Here is a 16572-nt window from a genome sequence, read left to right as displayed (position 1 = left end):
GCTGTTGGCACCCTGGCACACTTTGTCCATGCCATTCACAGGAGAATGACTGGTGTCTGATGGTGACACTTGTGTGGGTGTTGTGGCATCCTCTGATTGCATTTGCACACCCAATGTCCTGCAAGGATGCTCTGGGCACTGTGACTTCTGTGGTGGGTGTAGAAATTTCAGTGAGAAGCAAATTGTGGTTTATAGACGACATGACCCTGCAATGCAGCACTGCAGCAAATCCCTTTTATTGTAAGCTCTTGCAAACTCCATGATGGGGCACACATGGATCTTTGACAAGCATTGAATACATTTCCCCAAATCAGTTTCCCATCAATCTGCAGAAAAGCTTCAGAAGCAGAGCAGAGCATGAAGGTGTCCAAGGAGTGCAGCACAGGAATTCAGCTTTGGCTGCTCCAAGCACTCTATGGGTCTGATGCCAAAGCCTGCCTGTCTGATACAACAGCTGCTGCTCTCAAGGTGCAGTTTCAAAAGCCACCAAACAAAAGCATGTGCCAGGATCACAGAATCACTGAATTGTTGTGTTTTGGAGGGAATTCTATAATCTTCTAGTCCACACTCCAGGCTGCAGCAGGAGCAGCTAGAGCAGGTTGTCCAGAATCATGTATTGTTGGGCTTTGGGGATCTCCAGACATGGAGATCTCCAGACAGGATCTCTGGGCACCCTGAGGCTCCCTGGTGCCACAGCCTGGCTAAGGAGGTGAGGGACAAGTCAGCTGCACACTCTTGGGGACAGCTGAGGAGGAGAGGACTCGTTCCTCAGAGCTCTCTCCTGATGTGGGCAGCAAAGCAAAGCAGCTGGAGGCTCTGCCCACATCTTTGTGCCTTTGAGCAGAGCAGGAGGTGCCCTGAGGGACAGAGCTGGAAACACACCAGAGAAGGAAGCAGCACAGACTCTGCACAGGACATTTGTCCCCCTCTACTCTGCTCTGCTCAGACCCCACCTGCAGTGCTGCCTCCAGCTCTGGGGCCCACAGCACAAGAAGGATCCAAAGCTGTTGGAGTGGAGTCCAGTGGAGGCCATGAAGGTGCTCCAAGGGCTGGAGTGTGTCTGCTCTGGAGTGAGGGTGAGAGAGCTGGGGATGTTCAGCCTGGAGAAGACTGCTGAGAGTGCAGTACCTCAGGGATCTCCAAGAGGGCTGGAGAGGGTCTTTGGACAAGGGTATGGAGTGAGAGGACAGGAGGGAATGGTATCACCCTGGTCGAGGGCAGGGTTAGATGGGGTATTATAAAGCAGTAAATTACAGTGAGCAGGCTGTGCTACGAGTAAAAGTTACCCAGAGCTTTTTTGACTTCCCCATCCCTGGAATGGTTCAAGGCCAGGCTGGGGAGGGCTTGGAACAAGCTGGTGTAGTGGAAGGTGTCCCTGCCCATGGCAGGCAGGTCAGAATGAGATGATCTTTAAGGCTTAAAGGTCCCATCCAAACCAAACCACTCTGTGATTCTGTGATTCTATGACAGAATGGAAAATTCCCCGAGCCTTTTCCATTGAGGAAGTGAGGCCTATTTCTGGGAACAGGCATTGTTGAACAGATTAACGTTTTTACCGTAGAGCTTAGTCAATCTGTTCTCCAGATCCTCCAGGCTGAGCTGCTCTACCTCTTTTTTGCTCTTGTTCTCAGCAATGGCCCCCCAAGCCTTTGGGGGCTTTTTGTCCAACATACAGCAGGCAGCTGACCAGATGTGGCTGGGTACATTAACCCTGTTATTGGATACGTAGGTGTTCCCAGGCACAGCACCTGTGATCACGTAGGTGGTTGTACAGCCCTGGGTCTTTTTGGGCATTGTTTGAGACTCGTAAGCATTCCAGTTGACATTGTTGAGAGTCTCGTCCTGAGGCACTATGTTGGTAAGGGTGAAGGTAGCAATCTTGCTCTCTTCACTGTACTGATGGCCATTGGGGCTCAAATGGCCACGGGTCAAATCCTTCTGTCCTCTGTAGTCATCATCAATAGCTTGGCTCTCTTTGATTTTGTCTAAGGTGAAGGAGTGATTATATATGAGGTTCTTCTCACTTGTCATCTCTTTAAGATTATTTTTACCTATAAGCTGGACAGGGAAAGAAAAAGTGGTGTTAGCATAGGGAATGGGAGTAATGGAGAAGATTTCCCTGGAGCAGAAGTTTCCGATGGTCAAGATCCCATTTTTTGTCATCAAAGTGTTTAAAAACATATGAATCTGAGACAAATCATACACATGCCCCTCCTGCATGAATGCAAGAGCTTTAAAGAGCAAGCAGCTCAGAATCTGACTGCTCTCAGTTGCACTTGTGACCTTTGTGATCCAGCCTGCAGTTTGTGCTTGGAGCATGGATGGATGCACCAGACAAGGAGCATTTCCCACTCCTAGGATTGAAAGGCGAATTTGGTGGGACTGCCAAATCTGCTTCCCTTTCCTCCTGTCTCCACAGCCCAAATCTGCCCAGGGCTCTCCCTGGATCCCCTCACACCGCACTGTGATGCTGTGATTCTGTGATGTTTTGTGGGGTTGCTACAGGTGTTGCGCATTCCTGGAACACCAGAGGTTGGCTCCTGTAACCCCATATACAGGAAGATGTGTCAGGAAATCAGTCCTGGAGCTGAGGTTTCCCTGGGAGGGATACAGTTCATTCAAGGATGAACAGTTTTGCTCAGTAGGCAAAAGGATCTCAATTTGAATGGAATCTGTTACAGCAGTGCTGAGAATGTGTCCCAGAGCTGATCTGGGCCAGGGAGAATTTTCTGCAGCATTGCTGAAAAGTAGTTAGAAACTATCAGCCTTTGAGAGGAACCTGTAATTCCAAAAGAGTCCTGGGTAAACGAAATACTCCAAGAATGCCTCTGGAGAAAGTTAAAAAAATATCAAAGATTTTTTGGGTGTCTGGGGTCCAAGGTCCAGGAGGAAAATGCCAGGTTGGACAGGGCTTGGAGCACGCTGGTCTGTCCTAGGTTGACTATATGATGCTTTTATCCCCAATCATCTTGTTCTGTTTATGCTGAATAAGAAGTTTTGCACCTTTAAGACTTGTTCTAAAGAGTGACGGGGGGAGAGAAGAAGCAGCACTTTGTTTTCAGACACTGCACTCACTTCTCCACATTCCTGCTCCTGGCCTGTGCTGTCTGCGGACAGACAGACAGCAGGACAGAGCTCTCCTTTGCTTTTAGTTAGTTTCAGCCTCTGTGGGTTTTTTTCCTTTTTCCCTTTCCTTTGGAACTGTTTAAACCTGCTCTGGACTGGACCGGAGCATTGGCAGCTCCCACCTGTGGCCCATGGGGCCGGGCCTGGGCCGCGGCATTTCCAGCACAGGAGGGACTGCTAAGAGCCTGAGTGAGCTGAACTGCAGCCCAGGGAGGGAACTTTTCTGAGTTTGTAATCTCTTTTGGAGCAGCAAGGGGTTTTATTTTTTAATATTGTTTAGATTTTATTGTTTAATAAACAGGGTTTTTTCCACTTTTCTCCAAGGAGGTATTTTCTCCCGGACAGGTTGCGGGAGGGGCCAATTGAATCTGCTTTCCTAGAGGAGCCCCTTTGGGGGTTCTCTCCAAAATTTGCCCTGAACCAGGACATGGTCTAACAGCAAGTGGCCTGGCCCATGCAGGGGAGTTGGACTGAGATGGTCTTTAAGGTTCCTTCCAACACCAACCATTCTATGATCCCTCAAAAAGAGAGAATGTGGAGGCTGCAGTAGTGCAAGACCAGATTAGGTGCTTGAGTTCCTATGCATAAAATGAAATTATTATTTTTTTTATAACTTCAACATCTTTTGGTTCATCTTTAGGCAAACATATTTAGCCTTCCTTTGCAGCAGGGCATGTGGTTTCCCCCTCTGGCTCACCTTCCCCCGTAGCTGTCCTGCTACTCTGTCCTTACCAATGACAGGAATTGCTTCTTTTTCTCTTCTGCAATTGGCCTGGCCTGTTCTCCTGAGGTTTGTCTACAGGACATTTGGGAAGGCTCTAGAGCTTGTGGAGTTCTGTCTGTCTGCTGGATCCTTCTGGAGCAAGCCTGAGCCAAAGGTGCTCAGGGGTCACTGCCCATGGGTGGAGATCACACCCTTCTCAATGGACCAACACTGATGCTCCTCCGTGGAGAGCCTGGGGGGCCATTCCCTGGTTTAGGGAGACACAAGAAACTTCCCCCAAAGAGCTATTAGACCCCATTGCCTCCTTCCCATGTTCCTATGTTTGTTCCTATGCCCCTGAGTCACATCTCCCTATTCCCTGATTGGCCCTCATCTTTGCACTGCCCTGAGGCCAAGCTGACCCCAGGGCCCCTTGGCAGACCAAAATTTTCACCCTGTATGTGTGGGTGCTGGGACCTGAACATCGCACTGCACAGCTGAATAAAACATCTGTGCATTTTATGCAAAGGGACTATGCTAGCAGCAATTCAGCTTGCTACACTACTCACTTGTCACTGCCTGAAATGTCCCTCCAGAAATCCTTGCACAGTTAACCTGACCCTCTCATCTCCGGTGCCTTTTCCCTCAAGGCTTTTTCCCTGGGCCATCTCACCCCTTCTGAGTTTCTCCTCACTTCTCTCACACCAATCACAAAGCCTGTTTGACTCTTCACTGGGAGCAGATAAGCTCTGCCAGGGATGCAGAACAGCTCAGGGCAAAGTGGGGATCAGAGCCCAGCAGGACTGTTGGTCCCTCAAGTTTTGCCTCTCCTGGATGCCTTTTCCCCATCCCTTGGTCACCCAGCAGAGCAGGGCACAGGGAGGGGAAGCATTTGACTTTGTCATGTCATGCCAAGTAATGTGATTTGCTGTTCCTGTCAGGTGAGGGCAGAGAGCTGGGCACCTTTGGGATGTGATTCATCTCATGCTCCTGCTGATGTCTGAGATGCATCAGAGGAATCATATGGTGGAGGTGTTTGAAGTTCAACGAGGACATTCCCATCAGTGTGTCCATTTGCATGTGTTTAGAGGGGTGTTAGGAAATAGAAGTGGTAATTTAAATGCTGCGGCCTATGTCTGGGTGGCTGGAGGGTGAAGTGTGTAAGAGGGACACTCACCTGAGGCTCAACCATCCACTTCCTTGAAGGTCTCTTGTAAGGTCCAGGCCTGTATTTGTAAGCAGAGTACACTGGAATTCTCCTGTCTCTGTCGTACAGGGTGGCATAGTGATACGAGTTGCTGAAGCGCTGACAGATCCGGGCTGGGTTCTTTGGATTCAGGGCATCATTTGGGGGAATCCCATCATAGAAGAACTGAGGACAGCTGTCAAAGGAGTTCACCACCTCGCTGTGTCCCAGCCAGAGGCAGCTGGCCAACACCTGCAGCAGCAGCAGCCCCAGCATGGTGGCAGGATTTCAGTGAAGGGCTCTTGCTCCCCGGAAGGCAAATGCAGAGGGACACTCAGCTTGGAGAGAGCAGGTCATGGCCTGCAATCTTTTCGTGAAGGGGGACAGAGCTGGCAAGGGAAGGCATTCTGAGAGACCAGGAAAGGAGTAATTTCTGTCCTCCTGAATATGGAAAAATCACGAGGGCAATAACAGTAGAACCTAAAACAGAGTTTAGATGCCCAGCAGAGGCAGCAGTGGGAGCACTCAGCCTGTAGGAGGAAAGAGCCAAACCCACCAGGACTGCAATCAGCTCTCACAGCAAAGGGATCTTGCAACTGAGGCACAGCCCTGGGACAAGGTCACCTTTGTCCACCTCCTTCCTGCTCTCAGCACCTTCCCACAGCACACACCTGCAGCTGGGCACGGACTCTGCTCAGCCCCCTGCCATGCTCAGCTGGGCTTTAATCTCATGGGCCATTGGGCAGGCAAAGAAGAGCAATGCTGCACTGCCTACAGCTCTCTGGCCCCATCCAGGTTCACACAGACACTCAGCTCTTCCAGTCAGACCCAACACTGAACCCCAAATCATCCACCTGGGCTCCTGCCTCTCAGCTGACATGGGGCCATGGGTGTCCTGCTGCTCACCTTGCACTTCCACGTTATCCAACCCAAGACTCTGAACTTGCAGGCACATGAAGGGAGCAAATGAAGGGGCCAAGCAGATGGCAACAGCAAGCATGAGGGATAACACCTCTATCTTATCAGCACAGTGGCTGCTGCAACGCCAGCCCTGAGGGGCAGCTCTTGCCATGGTTGCTTGGGATTCCTGCTGATGCCCATCTTCAGCTTTGCTGATTGATTTCCCTGGAGAGTCAAAGGCACGATTGCAGGAATTTCTTGGACAGCAACTTGTCCTGTTTTGTCTTTCTCAGTGCTGATGTGATTTTCAGCAGTCAGTAAGGTCATTCCTTTATGAGAAACCTGCTGAAAAGTTCCCTGGGATGATGACAACCACATGAGGAGCTTTGTCTCCTTTCAGAGGCAGCACAGGTTTGGGAGAGCAGGGATGCTTCCTTTTGCATTGCCAGACACTCATTGGAGAGATTTAATATCATCAGCATTTGGGATAAGGCAGCTGGGACAGGCTGCTTTGCTTGCTCTCTCTCTGCTCTCGCGTCTGCTTGCTTTTGCTTATTAGCTAGTTCTAGCTAAACAGTCCAAATTCCTTCCTGGACTGTTCCTCCTCTCCTTTTTTTCTTCGAACCTGCTCCAGACTGGGACCTGGGAACACCGAGGGTTTGCACCGTTTGGCCTGCAGCAGCTGCCACAGCGCTGGAGGGACTAACATAGCAACCACCCCCGAAAGAGACTTTCTGATTTTGTCATCTTCTTCAGAGTGGAGTCATCCGATATTGTTCACTTGGTGTGCTGGGGGTGCTCTGCCTGTTAAATAAACAGGTTCTTTCCACTTCTCCCTGAGCAATTCTTCCCGAACTGGGTGGGGGGAGGGGCCCTCCTTTAGAGATTCTCTACCAAATTCGCCCTAAACCAGCACAAAATCTTGACAAAGGGTTCCTGGCACACAAAGCTGCCACAGCCTCTAAAGCACAAAGCCCACCTTGGGCTGGCCAGGGGCTGAGCTCAGCACTGCTGAAGGCTTGACAAGTCACCTTGCACATTTGCCCTTGTCTTCTTCTTCTCCCTGCCCCTCATCTCTCCCTTTCCACTGGATTCAGGATGCTGAGCTGCACACAGCCCTGCTCTGACCCAAGGTATCTGGTCCTTTTCCTCTTTTCCAGCTCTGGATCAGGAATGTGGTGACCAATGAGCTGCAAACTGAGAACTGCAACTACCAGTCTGGAATTTTTACAGTACTCTGCAGATCATCCCCAAAGCTGCCCCAAATCAAGCAGAGAAGGGTCTGAAAAGTCCATCTGCATGACCCACTCCTTGAGATTAAAATAGATCTAACAAAGGTAAGATCTAATATTACAGATTCAGAGCCTACCGTGAGAAGGAGTGGCACAGGATTCTGCTCGCAGCCCCAAAGTGGCAGAGGAGTCTCAAATGCCTCTGCTGCAGTGTCACACTCTCTGGGTTTATATGCTCTCGAGGAAGAGGCAGTTGTTGGATTTCGCAAGAAGCTTTTTGAATAACTTTTCCTGGGAATTTAGACCACACCTGTGTCAGTCCAGAGGTTTCTTGCAAGGTCATGGGTGGAGTTTCAGTACTGAATAGTCTCCCCCATCCTTCTTATTCAACCGTTTGTTAGATTTCAGATTAATTCAAAAGTTGTTAATTTTGAGGTGAGCTGGCTTGAGTTTCTATCCCAAATCACTTCTTCTGTCCTTGCCCTCCTGAATGACAGAAAATACTCAAGTCCTACAAAATTCAGTGCATGCATAAGCTCTGATTGCTCCTTAGAGCTCAGCAACTCCAGCCCAGAGTTTGCACATGTATATTCAATCCAAAACTCAGGAAAGACTTTGAGTATTGGAGGCATTGTTGAGGAAGGAGCAAGAGCTTACCTGGAAGCAGGGTCCCAAAAGAGGCAGCTGAATCATTCCTTCTATCTTCTCCCTGGAGAAAGGAGAGTTTGAATCCTCAGGAGTGCACCTGCAATATATACCCAGGCATAAATTTGCCCCTTGTTTCAAACAGGGAATTCCAACAGAAAGGAGAAGTGGTTGACAGTTGTTTTAGTTTCCCCAGACTTTCAACCAAATTTGCTGACTTGAAGCATGGCAAGTCAGGGTCAGCTAACAGGGTCTGGTGGGCTCCTTGATCATTTCATCAATCCCACCAGCTGCAGCTGCTGCTGCTCCAGCACCTACACCTGTTTCTGCTCCCAACAGAACAGCTCTGCTGACACTGGATGGACTGGCCTGACTCTGATACACTCAGATATTCACAGTCTGTCCTTCTGCAGCCTCCCAGAACATCATTGCCAAGGCCAGGCTACAGATATTCTCTTGCCTGGTTGCCAGGGCTGTGTGACAGCTCCATCCCAGCAGCCTGGGAAGGAGAAGGCTCTGGGGATACCTCAGAGCACCTGCCAGTACTTGAGGAGTCTACAGGAGGGCTGGAGACAGACTCTGCACAAGGGCTTGGAGCTGACAGGTGTGCTGGGTTAATGTTTTTGTCAGTGGCAGGTGTGGGGCCGTGTTTTGGAGTTGTGCTGAACACAGAGTTGGTTACACAGAGATGTTTCTGGTATTGCTGGGCAGAGCTTTCACAGGCCAAGGCCTTTTGTGCTTCTTGTATTGCCAGGCTGGCAAGGAGGCTGGGGGTAGCTGGGATGTTGGGAGGAGACACAGCCAGGACAGGTGAGCCCAACTGACCAGAGGATATTCCAGAGCACGAGGCATCACGCTGAGGATATAAAGTGACGGGAAGGAGGAGGAAGGAGGGGGCATTTGAAGTAGTGGGTTTTGTCTTCTGAGGTAAGCGTGAGGTGGGATGGGGCCCTGCTCTCCTGGAGGTGGCTGAACACCTTTCTATCCATGGGAAATGGTGAAGGAATTCCTTGATGTGCTTTGCTTGTGTGCTCAGCCTTTGCTTTCCCTGTCCAACTCTCTGTATCTCCACCTAGGAGTTTTCCACCTTTCCCCTTCCAGTTCTCTCCCTGATCCTGGTGCTCAGGGAGGGAGGGAGGGGTTTTGTGGAACGTGGCTGCTGGCTGGGGTTAAACCAAAGCACTGGGCCAAGCTGAAAGGGCTTGAAATGGAAGGAGTGTAGGTTTAGAAAGGATATTAAGAAGATATTTGTGACTGTGGGGTGGTGAAGCCCCAGCACAGGTTGCCCACAGAAGCTGAGACTGCCCCATACCTGCAAGTGTCCATGGCCAGGCTGGCTGGGGCTTGGAGGAGCCTGGGATACTGGAAGGTGTCCCTGCCTATGGGAGGGCATGGATGTAGGCTGGTCATTAAGGTCCTTTCCAAGCCAAAATATTCTGTCATTCAATGACCATTCATTCACTCAAACTAAATTGGACAAATTTTCTTCTGTTTCCAAAAGTCCAGGAATAACAGAATGACGAGTTCTTTGTTACAACCACAAATATCCAGAAGTGTGTTAGACCAAAGTTTATTTCAGCATGCTGGTTGAGTCCTGTGGTTTCTTGTGTCTCTGTTAACCTGGGACTGATGTCTTAAACAAAGTGGGGTTTAGCCAGAATGAAGGAGAAGGCCAAGAAGAAGCAGATCTGGTGGAGGTGGGGTAAATTCCTCCTTTCTGATGGGGCCCAACTGAGAGAACAAAGCAGGGCCAGCAGTGGTCACATCATTAGAAGTGGCCATAAACCATCAAAGATGCCCAAAGTGTCTCCCAACTCTACAGTGCTGCCTGACCAACTGTAAAATCCCTCCCAGGGGAAAAGTGTGGCAATGCCCCACAGTCCTGAAGTCAAAGAAACCATTGAATTCTTTCATGCAGGGTCCCCACCTCCAAAGGCTCGTAAAAGTTTGGGACGTCAAAGTTGGAGTTTTGTTCCTGGATGAATGGAGGTATCTTGTAAGAGCTGTTGGCACCCTGGCACATTTTGTTCATGCCATTCACAGGAGAATAACTGGTGTCTGATGGTGACACTTGTGTGGGTGTTGTGGCATTCTCTGTTTGCATTTTCACACCCAATGTCCTGCAAGGATGCTCAGGGCACTGTGACTTTCCTGGTGGGTGTAGAAATTTCAGTGGGAAGCAAATTGTGATATATGGAAGACGTTACCCTGCAATGCAGCACTGCAGCAAATCCCTTTTATTGTAAGCTCTTGCAAACTCCATGATGGGGCACACATGGATCTTTGACAAGCATTGAATACATTTCCCCAAATCAGTTTCCCATCAATCTGCAGAAAAGCTTCAGAAGCAGAGCAGAGCATGAAGGTGTCCAAGGAGTGCAGCACAGGAATTCAGCTTTGGCTGTTCCAAGCTCTCTATGGGTCTGATGCCAAAGCCAGCCTGTCTGATACAACAGCTGCTGCTCCCAAGGTGCACTTTCAAAAGCCACCAAACAAAAGCATGTGCCAGGACCCCAGAATCACTGATTTGTTGTGTTTTGGAGGGAATTCTATAATCTTCTAGTCCAGATTCCAGGCTGCACCACAATCAGCTAGAGCAGGTTTTCCACATTGTTCTCCGCAGTATCTTCATGTGTTTGGCACAGCACGTGGGCAGCAGCATTCCTGAACACCTCCTGACCTGACCCCCAGGGGTTCTTGGCTGATATTCCTGTGCCAAAGTGCTGCTGCCCATCAGCAAGGGACATTTTGCCCAGGTACAGGAAGTGAGAACCTCATTGCAGGGAGGGTAAAGGAAAAGCCACCCGGATATAGAACAGATAAGCAGTTCCTCAGAAATCAGAGCTGTAACTTTACAAGGTAACCTCATAAAAGTTGCCAAAGAGGGAACTTTGTTTCCCCCATGGAAAAAAGGATCTTTGCTTAGATGCTCTCTTAAGCAGAGGTCAAAAGATGCCACTGGCTTGAATCTCCTGTTTCCTTCCCTTTCGGGACAGCACATGGCAACATGTTCAGTCCACAGAATGTGAACCATTGGTGTTAATGGGGAAGACCTAAGCCAGCTGCCTGATCCAAACATGAGCAGTGAAGCAGACTGAGTCACAATGTCTCCTCACAATTCCCAGCAAAATAATTTTTCCTGAGCGACAAAAAACCCCTGTGACCCACTGGAGCACAGAGCTCTCCCCACAGATGGACAGACACAGAGCAAACTGCAAAATTAGCCTGCCATGGCAGTGCAGCTGCACCTTCCCAGGGAACTCAGGTGCTTCCCACCCCACCGTGGGCATGGAGCAGCTCCGGGCTCAGCAAAGGGCTCCATCCCTATTGCCCATTCACAGCAGGCTCAGCAGAAAGCAGAGGCAATGCCAGCTGAAAGGTGCCTGGCAGCATGCTTGTGGAGCTGGGGCAGCCCTGTGCTCAGCTCCAAGCTGGCTGCCTGGCAGAAGCACAGAATTATTTCTGTTGGAAAAGGCCTCTGGCATCGTGGAGTCCAACCTTGGACCAATCACACCCTGTCAAGTGGACCATGGTACCGAGTGCCACATCCAGTCTCCAGAGATTGGGAATTCACCACATCTTCAGGCAGTCCATTCCAATGTTGAATCACCCTTTATGTGAAGAAATTCCTCCTGATGTGCCACCAGAATCTCTTCTGGTGCAGGTCAAGGCCTTGCCCTCTCATCGTCTCGATGGCTGTCCAGCAGAAAATGCAGATCCCCAGCTGGCTACACCCCCTTTTCAGGGAGCTGGAGAGAGAAATGATCTCTCAGAGCCCCCATGTCTGGGCTAAAGAACCCCAGCTGCCTCAGCTGCTCCTCACAGGCCTTTCCCTGCAGGGCCTTCAGCAGCTCCATGGCCTTGCTCTGCACGGCCTGCAGAGGTGGCCTCGGCCCGTGGATCCAGCCTGTGCAGATCCCTCTGCAGAGCCTTCCTGCCCTCCAGCAGCTGAGTCTCCCTCCAAACTTGGCACCATCTGTGATCTTGCTGAGAGTTCCCTGCATCCCCTCATCCAGATCATCAGGAAAGATCTTCAACGGGACCGGGCCCCACCCTGGGGACAGCGCTTGTGGCCGGACGCCAGCTGCATGTGGCACTGTCACCAAGGCTCCCTGGGCCTGGACATGCAGCCAGCTCCTGAGGCAGCCAGGAGAGCACCTCTCCAAGGCCTGGGCTGACAGCTTTTCCAGGAGAATGCTGTGGGAGACTGTGCCAGAGACCTTGGTGAAGTCCAGGTAGACACTTCCACAGCCACCCCCCTCATCCACTGGAGCAGTCATCTGGTCATCAAAGGAGATCAGGTTCGCTATTGTGTTGTTATTTTATTTTCTTAATTGTTAGAATTGGAACGAAATGTGCAGGAGTGTTTCTCGTGTTTGGTGTACAGTATTTAATAATTGTGATCTGTATTACAGTCTTACAAAGTGTGATTTTTGTGAATTTTACGGGATTCAACTAACAAGATACAAACTGGCCCAGTATCTTTCTCAAGCAAATCTTTCAAGGCCAAACTATCCAATTGAGAAATGACAACTAAATTTTTTTTGACTTTTAATCCAGAAACTAATCACTTAAAGTCCACAATGCAGACTTTTCTAACCAATTACATACTGCTCCCCAAACCCATGAGGAAGAAGCTGAAGAACAACCGGCCAGTGCCCACAACCCTCCCTCTTGCTTTACATATATTGCTATATTCAAAAATGTTAAACCCTGTGTTTTTCACCCTTTGATATTACATAATTTTATTCAAATTACTTACCTGTAAGTTCAGGGCTATCACTCAATTTTGGAAGCCTTCTCCAGGACTTCAAGTCAAATGCAGTGTGCCCTGGTGTGTTTGTGCCTTACAGCAAAGAAAGTTTAAAATTCTCAGCATCCAGGCTTCCAACAGTTCGCTAGGCAAGATCTGTCTTTCCTAAAGCCCTGCTGACTGGCTGGGACTGATGCCTTGGTTCTCCTGGATGTGTCCTGTGATCACACTCAGGACAATCTGCTCCAAAACCCTTCTGGGATGCAAGTTCAGGAGGACACGCCTGTAATTCCCCAAATTATCCTTCCTGCCCTTCTTGTGGATGTGTGTCACAATTGCAAACTCCAGGCAGCTGGCACCTCCCCAGTGACCCACCACTGATGGAAAGCAACAGTCCTCATGAATGAAATAAGGCAGAGTCCAAGCTGATCCTTTTCACTGTTGGGCTTCCCATGTATTTCCAAGCTTGCTGGGGATGGCAGGACATTTCTGATTATTGCCAGGAGTGAAGGTCCTAGGAGGAGCCTGGGAAGTCGACAGAGGTGGCACTGATGGGGTTTGTGTGTTGGTTTAGCACAGCTGGGTTTTTGCAAGTGGGGATGCCACATAGGTGTCTTCTGTGAGAAGCTGCTAGAAGCTTCCACCATTGTCCAGCAAACCCAATCTGTGGTGGCTCTGTCGATGGACATGCTGCTGGCCACAGCTGGGCCAATTAGAGATGTTGGTGACACCTCTGCAATAACATATTTAAGAAGAAAATGAAAACAAAGCGGAGTGTGCAGTTTGAATTCCAGTCAGAGTCTAGGAGGACGTGAGAACATGTGAGGGAAACAACATGGAGACACCAAGGTCAATGGAGAAGGAGGAGGAGGTGGTGCCCCATGTGCTGGAGCCAAGATTCCTCTGTAGGCCATGGTGAAGCTGCTCTGCCTCTGCAACCCATGGGGATCCACAGGGGATTCAGAGATCCGCACACAGGCCATGGGAATCCAGGATATATTCAGAGATCCACCCACAGCCCATGGGGGATGTGCCCAGTCTGGAGCAGGGGGATGCCCTGAGGAGGCTGTGATGCACTGGGAGACCTGGTGAAGAGAGGGGTCCCCTGCTCCCCTGCTGGAGCAGCCTGTCCTTGGACTGCACCCAATGGAAGGATGACCCAGGCCAGGGCAGTTTGGGGAGGACTGTGTGCCTGTGGGAGGGACTCCTGTTGCAGCAGTTTTGGTTGGGCTGCTGCTAGTGCGAGTGGAGCCACACTGGAGAAGTTCAAGGAGAACTGTCTCCCATGGGAGGGACCCCACGGTGCAGAAGGGGAGGGACTCCTCTCCCTGAGCACTGGAAGAGAACCTTGGGTGTTGAACTGACCAAGCCCCCCTCACTCTGTCTGCCTGTGCTGTTGGTGGGAAGGAGGGAAGTGTTGAGGAAAGAAAAGGTGTTTTTAAAAGGCTATTTTACTTCTCATTATCCTCCTCAGATTGTGTCTGTAATAAACTCATTTTCTATCTCTAAGTTGAACAAGTTTTGCCCTTGGGAGTGTTTACTCTGAGTCCTTATCTCAACTCATAAATCTTTTATTATTTTTTTTCTCTCCACTGTCCAGCTATGACAGGGGAGGCTGAGTGAGCAGCTTTTGTGGGTGCCTGGTGTTTGGCCAGTGTCAAACCACGACAGTTGTTCAAGCAGCCAGTGGCTCCAGAGCCTGGAAAGTGGTGGCAGTGAGACATGGCATGAGGAATGGTGAGGATGAGTGTGGTCCCAATCCCCAGCCAGTGTGCAGAGGTGTGTGAGCAAGTCAGAGGGAGCCTCAGCCTGAGGTACAGCAGAGGTGTCTGCAGAGGGGCCTCAGCCTGAAATCACTCTGATGCTTTCATCCCAGCAGGGGCTGTGTCAGCATTTGATCCCAGCAGAAAAAATCCATCCAGGCAGGGGAGCTGGGAGGGCAGGAGCTGTCCAGCAAAGGCAGTGAGAGTGATGTGCTCACTTTGCTCTCCTAAAAGCAACATCTTCTCCCAGGGGTGTGTGCAGCCCCGCTGGCACAAGGCAGGGCTATGGCTGCTGTGGCCATGGCAGCTGGAGGCAAGAGGAGCAGAACTGCATGGTGCTGCCAGGCCGTGCCCCGTGTCTGCCCTGGCACCTGGTGCCTGTGCTCAGGTGTGCAGAGCCCCCAGAGCTGCCCCTGGGGAAGGGGCCTGGCCTCTGGCTGCTGGCCCAGCTGGGGGTGCCTGTTGCCCAGGATGCTGCAGCACATCAGCCAGCCCCAGTGCGGCTCTCCAAAGCTCAGGGCAGCTGCAGGGGCCCAGGGTGCAGCTCTGTATGCAGCTGAGGCAGGCCTGGAGCTCTGCTGGCTGCGGTCACAGCTGGGACACCAGCACACCTGGAGACACCTGCATGGGGCTGCCTCACTCTGCAAACCCACCAGAACCTGTGTTTTAGAGCAGCCCCAAACAGGTTGGTCCTGGCTGAGCAGTGAGACCCAGCAGGAGAATGAACAACAGCCCCTGAGCTGAGATGTCCAGTCCCAAGCTGGCACCTCTGAAAGTGACACAGCTTGCATGAGCTGTTGGCACCCTGGCACACTTTGTTCATGCCATTCACAGGAGAATGATTGGTGTGTGATGGTGACACTTGTGTGGGTGCTGTGGCATCCTCTGATTGCATTTGCACACCCAATGTCCTGCAAGGATGCTCTGGGCACTGTGACTTCTGTGGTGGGTGTAGAAATTTCAGTGAGAAGCAAATTGTGGTTTATAGAAGACGTTACCCCGCAATGCAGCACTGCAGCAAATCCCTTTTATTGTAAGCTCTTGCAAACTCCATGATGGGGCACACATGGATCTTTGACAAGCATTGAATACATTTCCCCAAATCAGTTTCCCCTCAATCTGCAGAAAAGCTTCAGAAGCAGAGCAGAGCATGAAGGTGTCCAAGGAGTGCAGCACAGGAATTCAGCTTTGGCTGCTCCAAGCTCTCTATGGGTCTGATGCCAAAGCCTGCCTGTGTGATACAACAGCTGCTGCTCTCAAGGTGCACTTTCAAAAGCCACCAAACAAAAGCATGTGCCAGGATCACAGAATCACTGAGTTGCTGTGTTTTGGAGGGACTTCTCAGGACCTTCTAGTCCACACTCCAGGCTGCAGCAGGATCAGCTAGAGCAGGTTGTCCAGAATCATGTATTGTTGGGCTTTGGGGATCTCCAGACATGGAGATCTCCAGACAGGATCTCTGGGCACCCTGAGGCTCCCTGGTGCCACAGCCTGGCTAAGGAGGTGAGGGACAAGTCAGCTGCACACTCTTGGGGACAGCTGAGGAGGAGAGGACTCGTTCCTCAGAGCTCTCTCCTGACACAGGCAGCAAAGCAAAGCAGCTGGAGGCTCTGCCCACATCTTTGTGCCTTTGAGCAGAGCAGGAGGTGCCCTGAGGGACAGAGCTGGAAACACACCAGAGAAGGAAGCAGCACAGACTCTGCACAGGACATTTGTCCCCCTCTACTCTGCTTTGCTCAGACCCCACCTGCAGTGCTGCCTCCAGCTCTGGGCCCACAGCACAAGAAGGATCCAAAGCTGTTGGAGTGCAGTCCCGTGGAGGCCATGAAGGTGCTCCAAGGGCTGGAGTGTGTCTGCTCTGGAGTGAGGGAGAGAGAGCTGGGGATGTTCAGCCTGGAGAAGACTGCTGAGAGTGCAGTACCTCAGGGATCTCCAAGAGGGCTGGAGAGGGTCTTTGGACAAGGGTATGGAGTGAGAGGACGGAGGGAATGGTTTCACACTGATCGAGGGCAGGGTTAGATGGGAAATTATAAAGCAGTAAATTACAGTGAGCAGGCTGTGGTATGAGTAAAAGTTACCCAGAGCTGTTTTGACTGCCCCATCCCTGGAAGGGCTCAAGGCCAGGCTGGGGAGGGCTTGGAACAAGCTGGTGTAGTGGAAGGTGTCCCTGCCCATGGCAGGCAGGTCAGAATGAGATGATCTTTAAGGCTTTGATGTCCCATCCAAACCAACCCATTCTGTGATTCTGTGATTCTGTGATTCTA

The 16572-nt window shown here is 50.7% G+C and overlaps 1 protein-coding gene across 1 annotated transcript; it reads right to left on the bottom strand.

Moving 5' to 3' along the window:
* Nucleotides 1-1512: 1512 nt before the first annotated feature.
* On the bottom strand, nt 1513-5315 carry LOC131082797 (endonuclease domain-containing 1 protein-like). The gene is made up of 2 exons (XM_058022928.1): nt 5007-5315; nt 1513-2058 (listed from the first exon to the last, which is right to left on the bottom strand). Exons 1-2 carry the CDS (start codon nt 5289-5291, stop codon nt 1513-1515), a joined length of 831 nt encoding a protein of 276 aa, XP_057878911.1. The 5' UTR covers nt 5292-5315.
* Between the last annotated feature and the right edge of the window lie 11257 nt (nt 5316-16572).

This window comes from Melospiza georgiana, chromosome 4 (genome assembly GCF_028018845.1).
Source record: "Melospiza georgiana isolate bMelGeo1 chromosome 4, bMelGeo1.pri, whole genome shotgun sequence".
NCBI classification, from domain to species: Eukaryota; Metazoa; Chordata; class Aves; order Passeriformes; family Passerellidae; genus Melospiza; species Melospiza georgiana.
The sequence above is the reverse complement of the archived record's forward strand: the minus strand, read 5'-3'. Positions and strand labels throughout refer to the sequence as shown.

What these genes read in the sequence shown, in the direction of transcription:
- LOC131082797 (XM_058022928.1), bottom strand. Translation starts at nt 5,291, where the DNA reads ATGCTGGGGCTGCTGCTGCTGCAGGTGTTGGCCAGCTGCCTCTGGCTG. An exon ending in AGTGGATGGTTGAGCCTCAG is followed by an intron (nt 2,059 to 5,006) that starts GTGAGTGTCCCT and finishes TTCCCTGTCCAG; the next exon opens with CTTATAGGTAAAAATAATCT.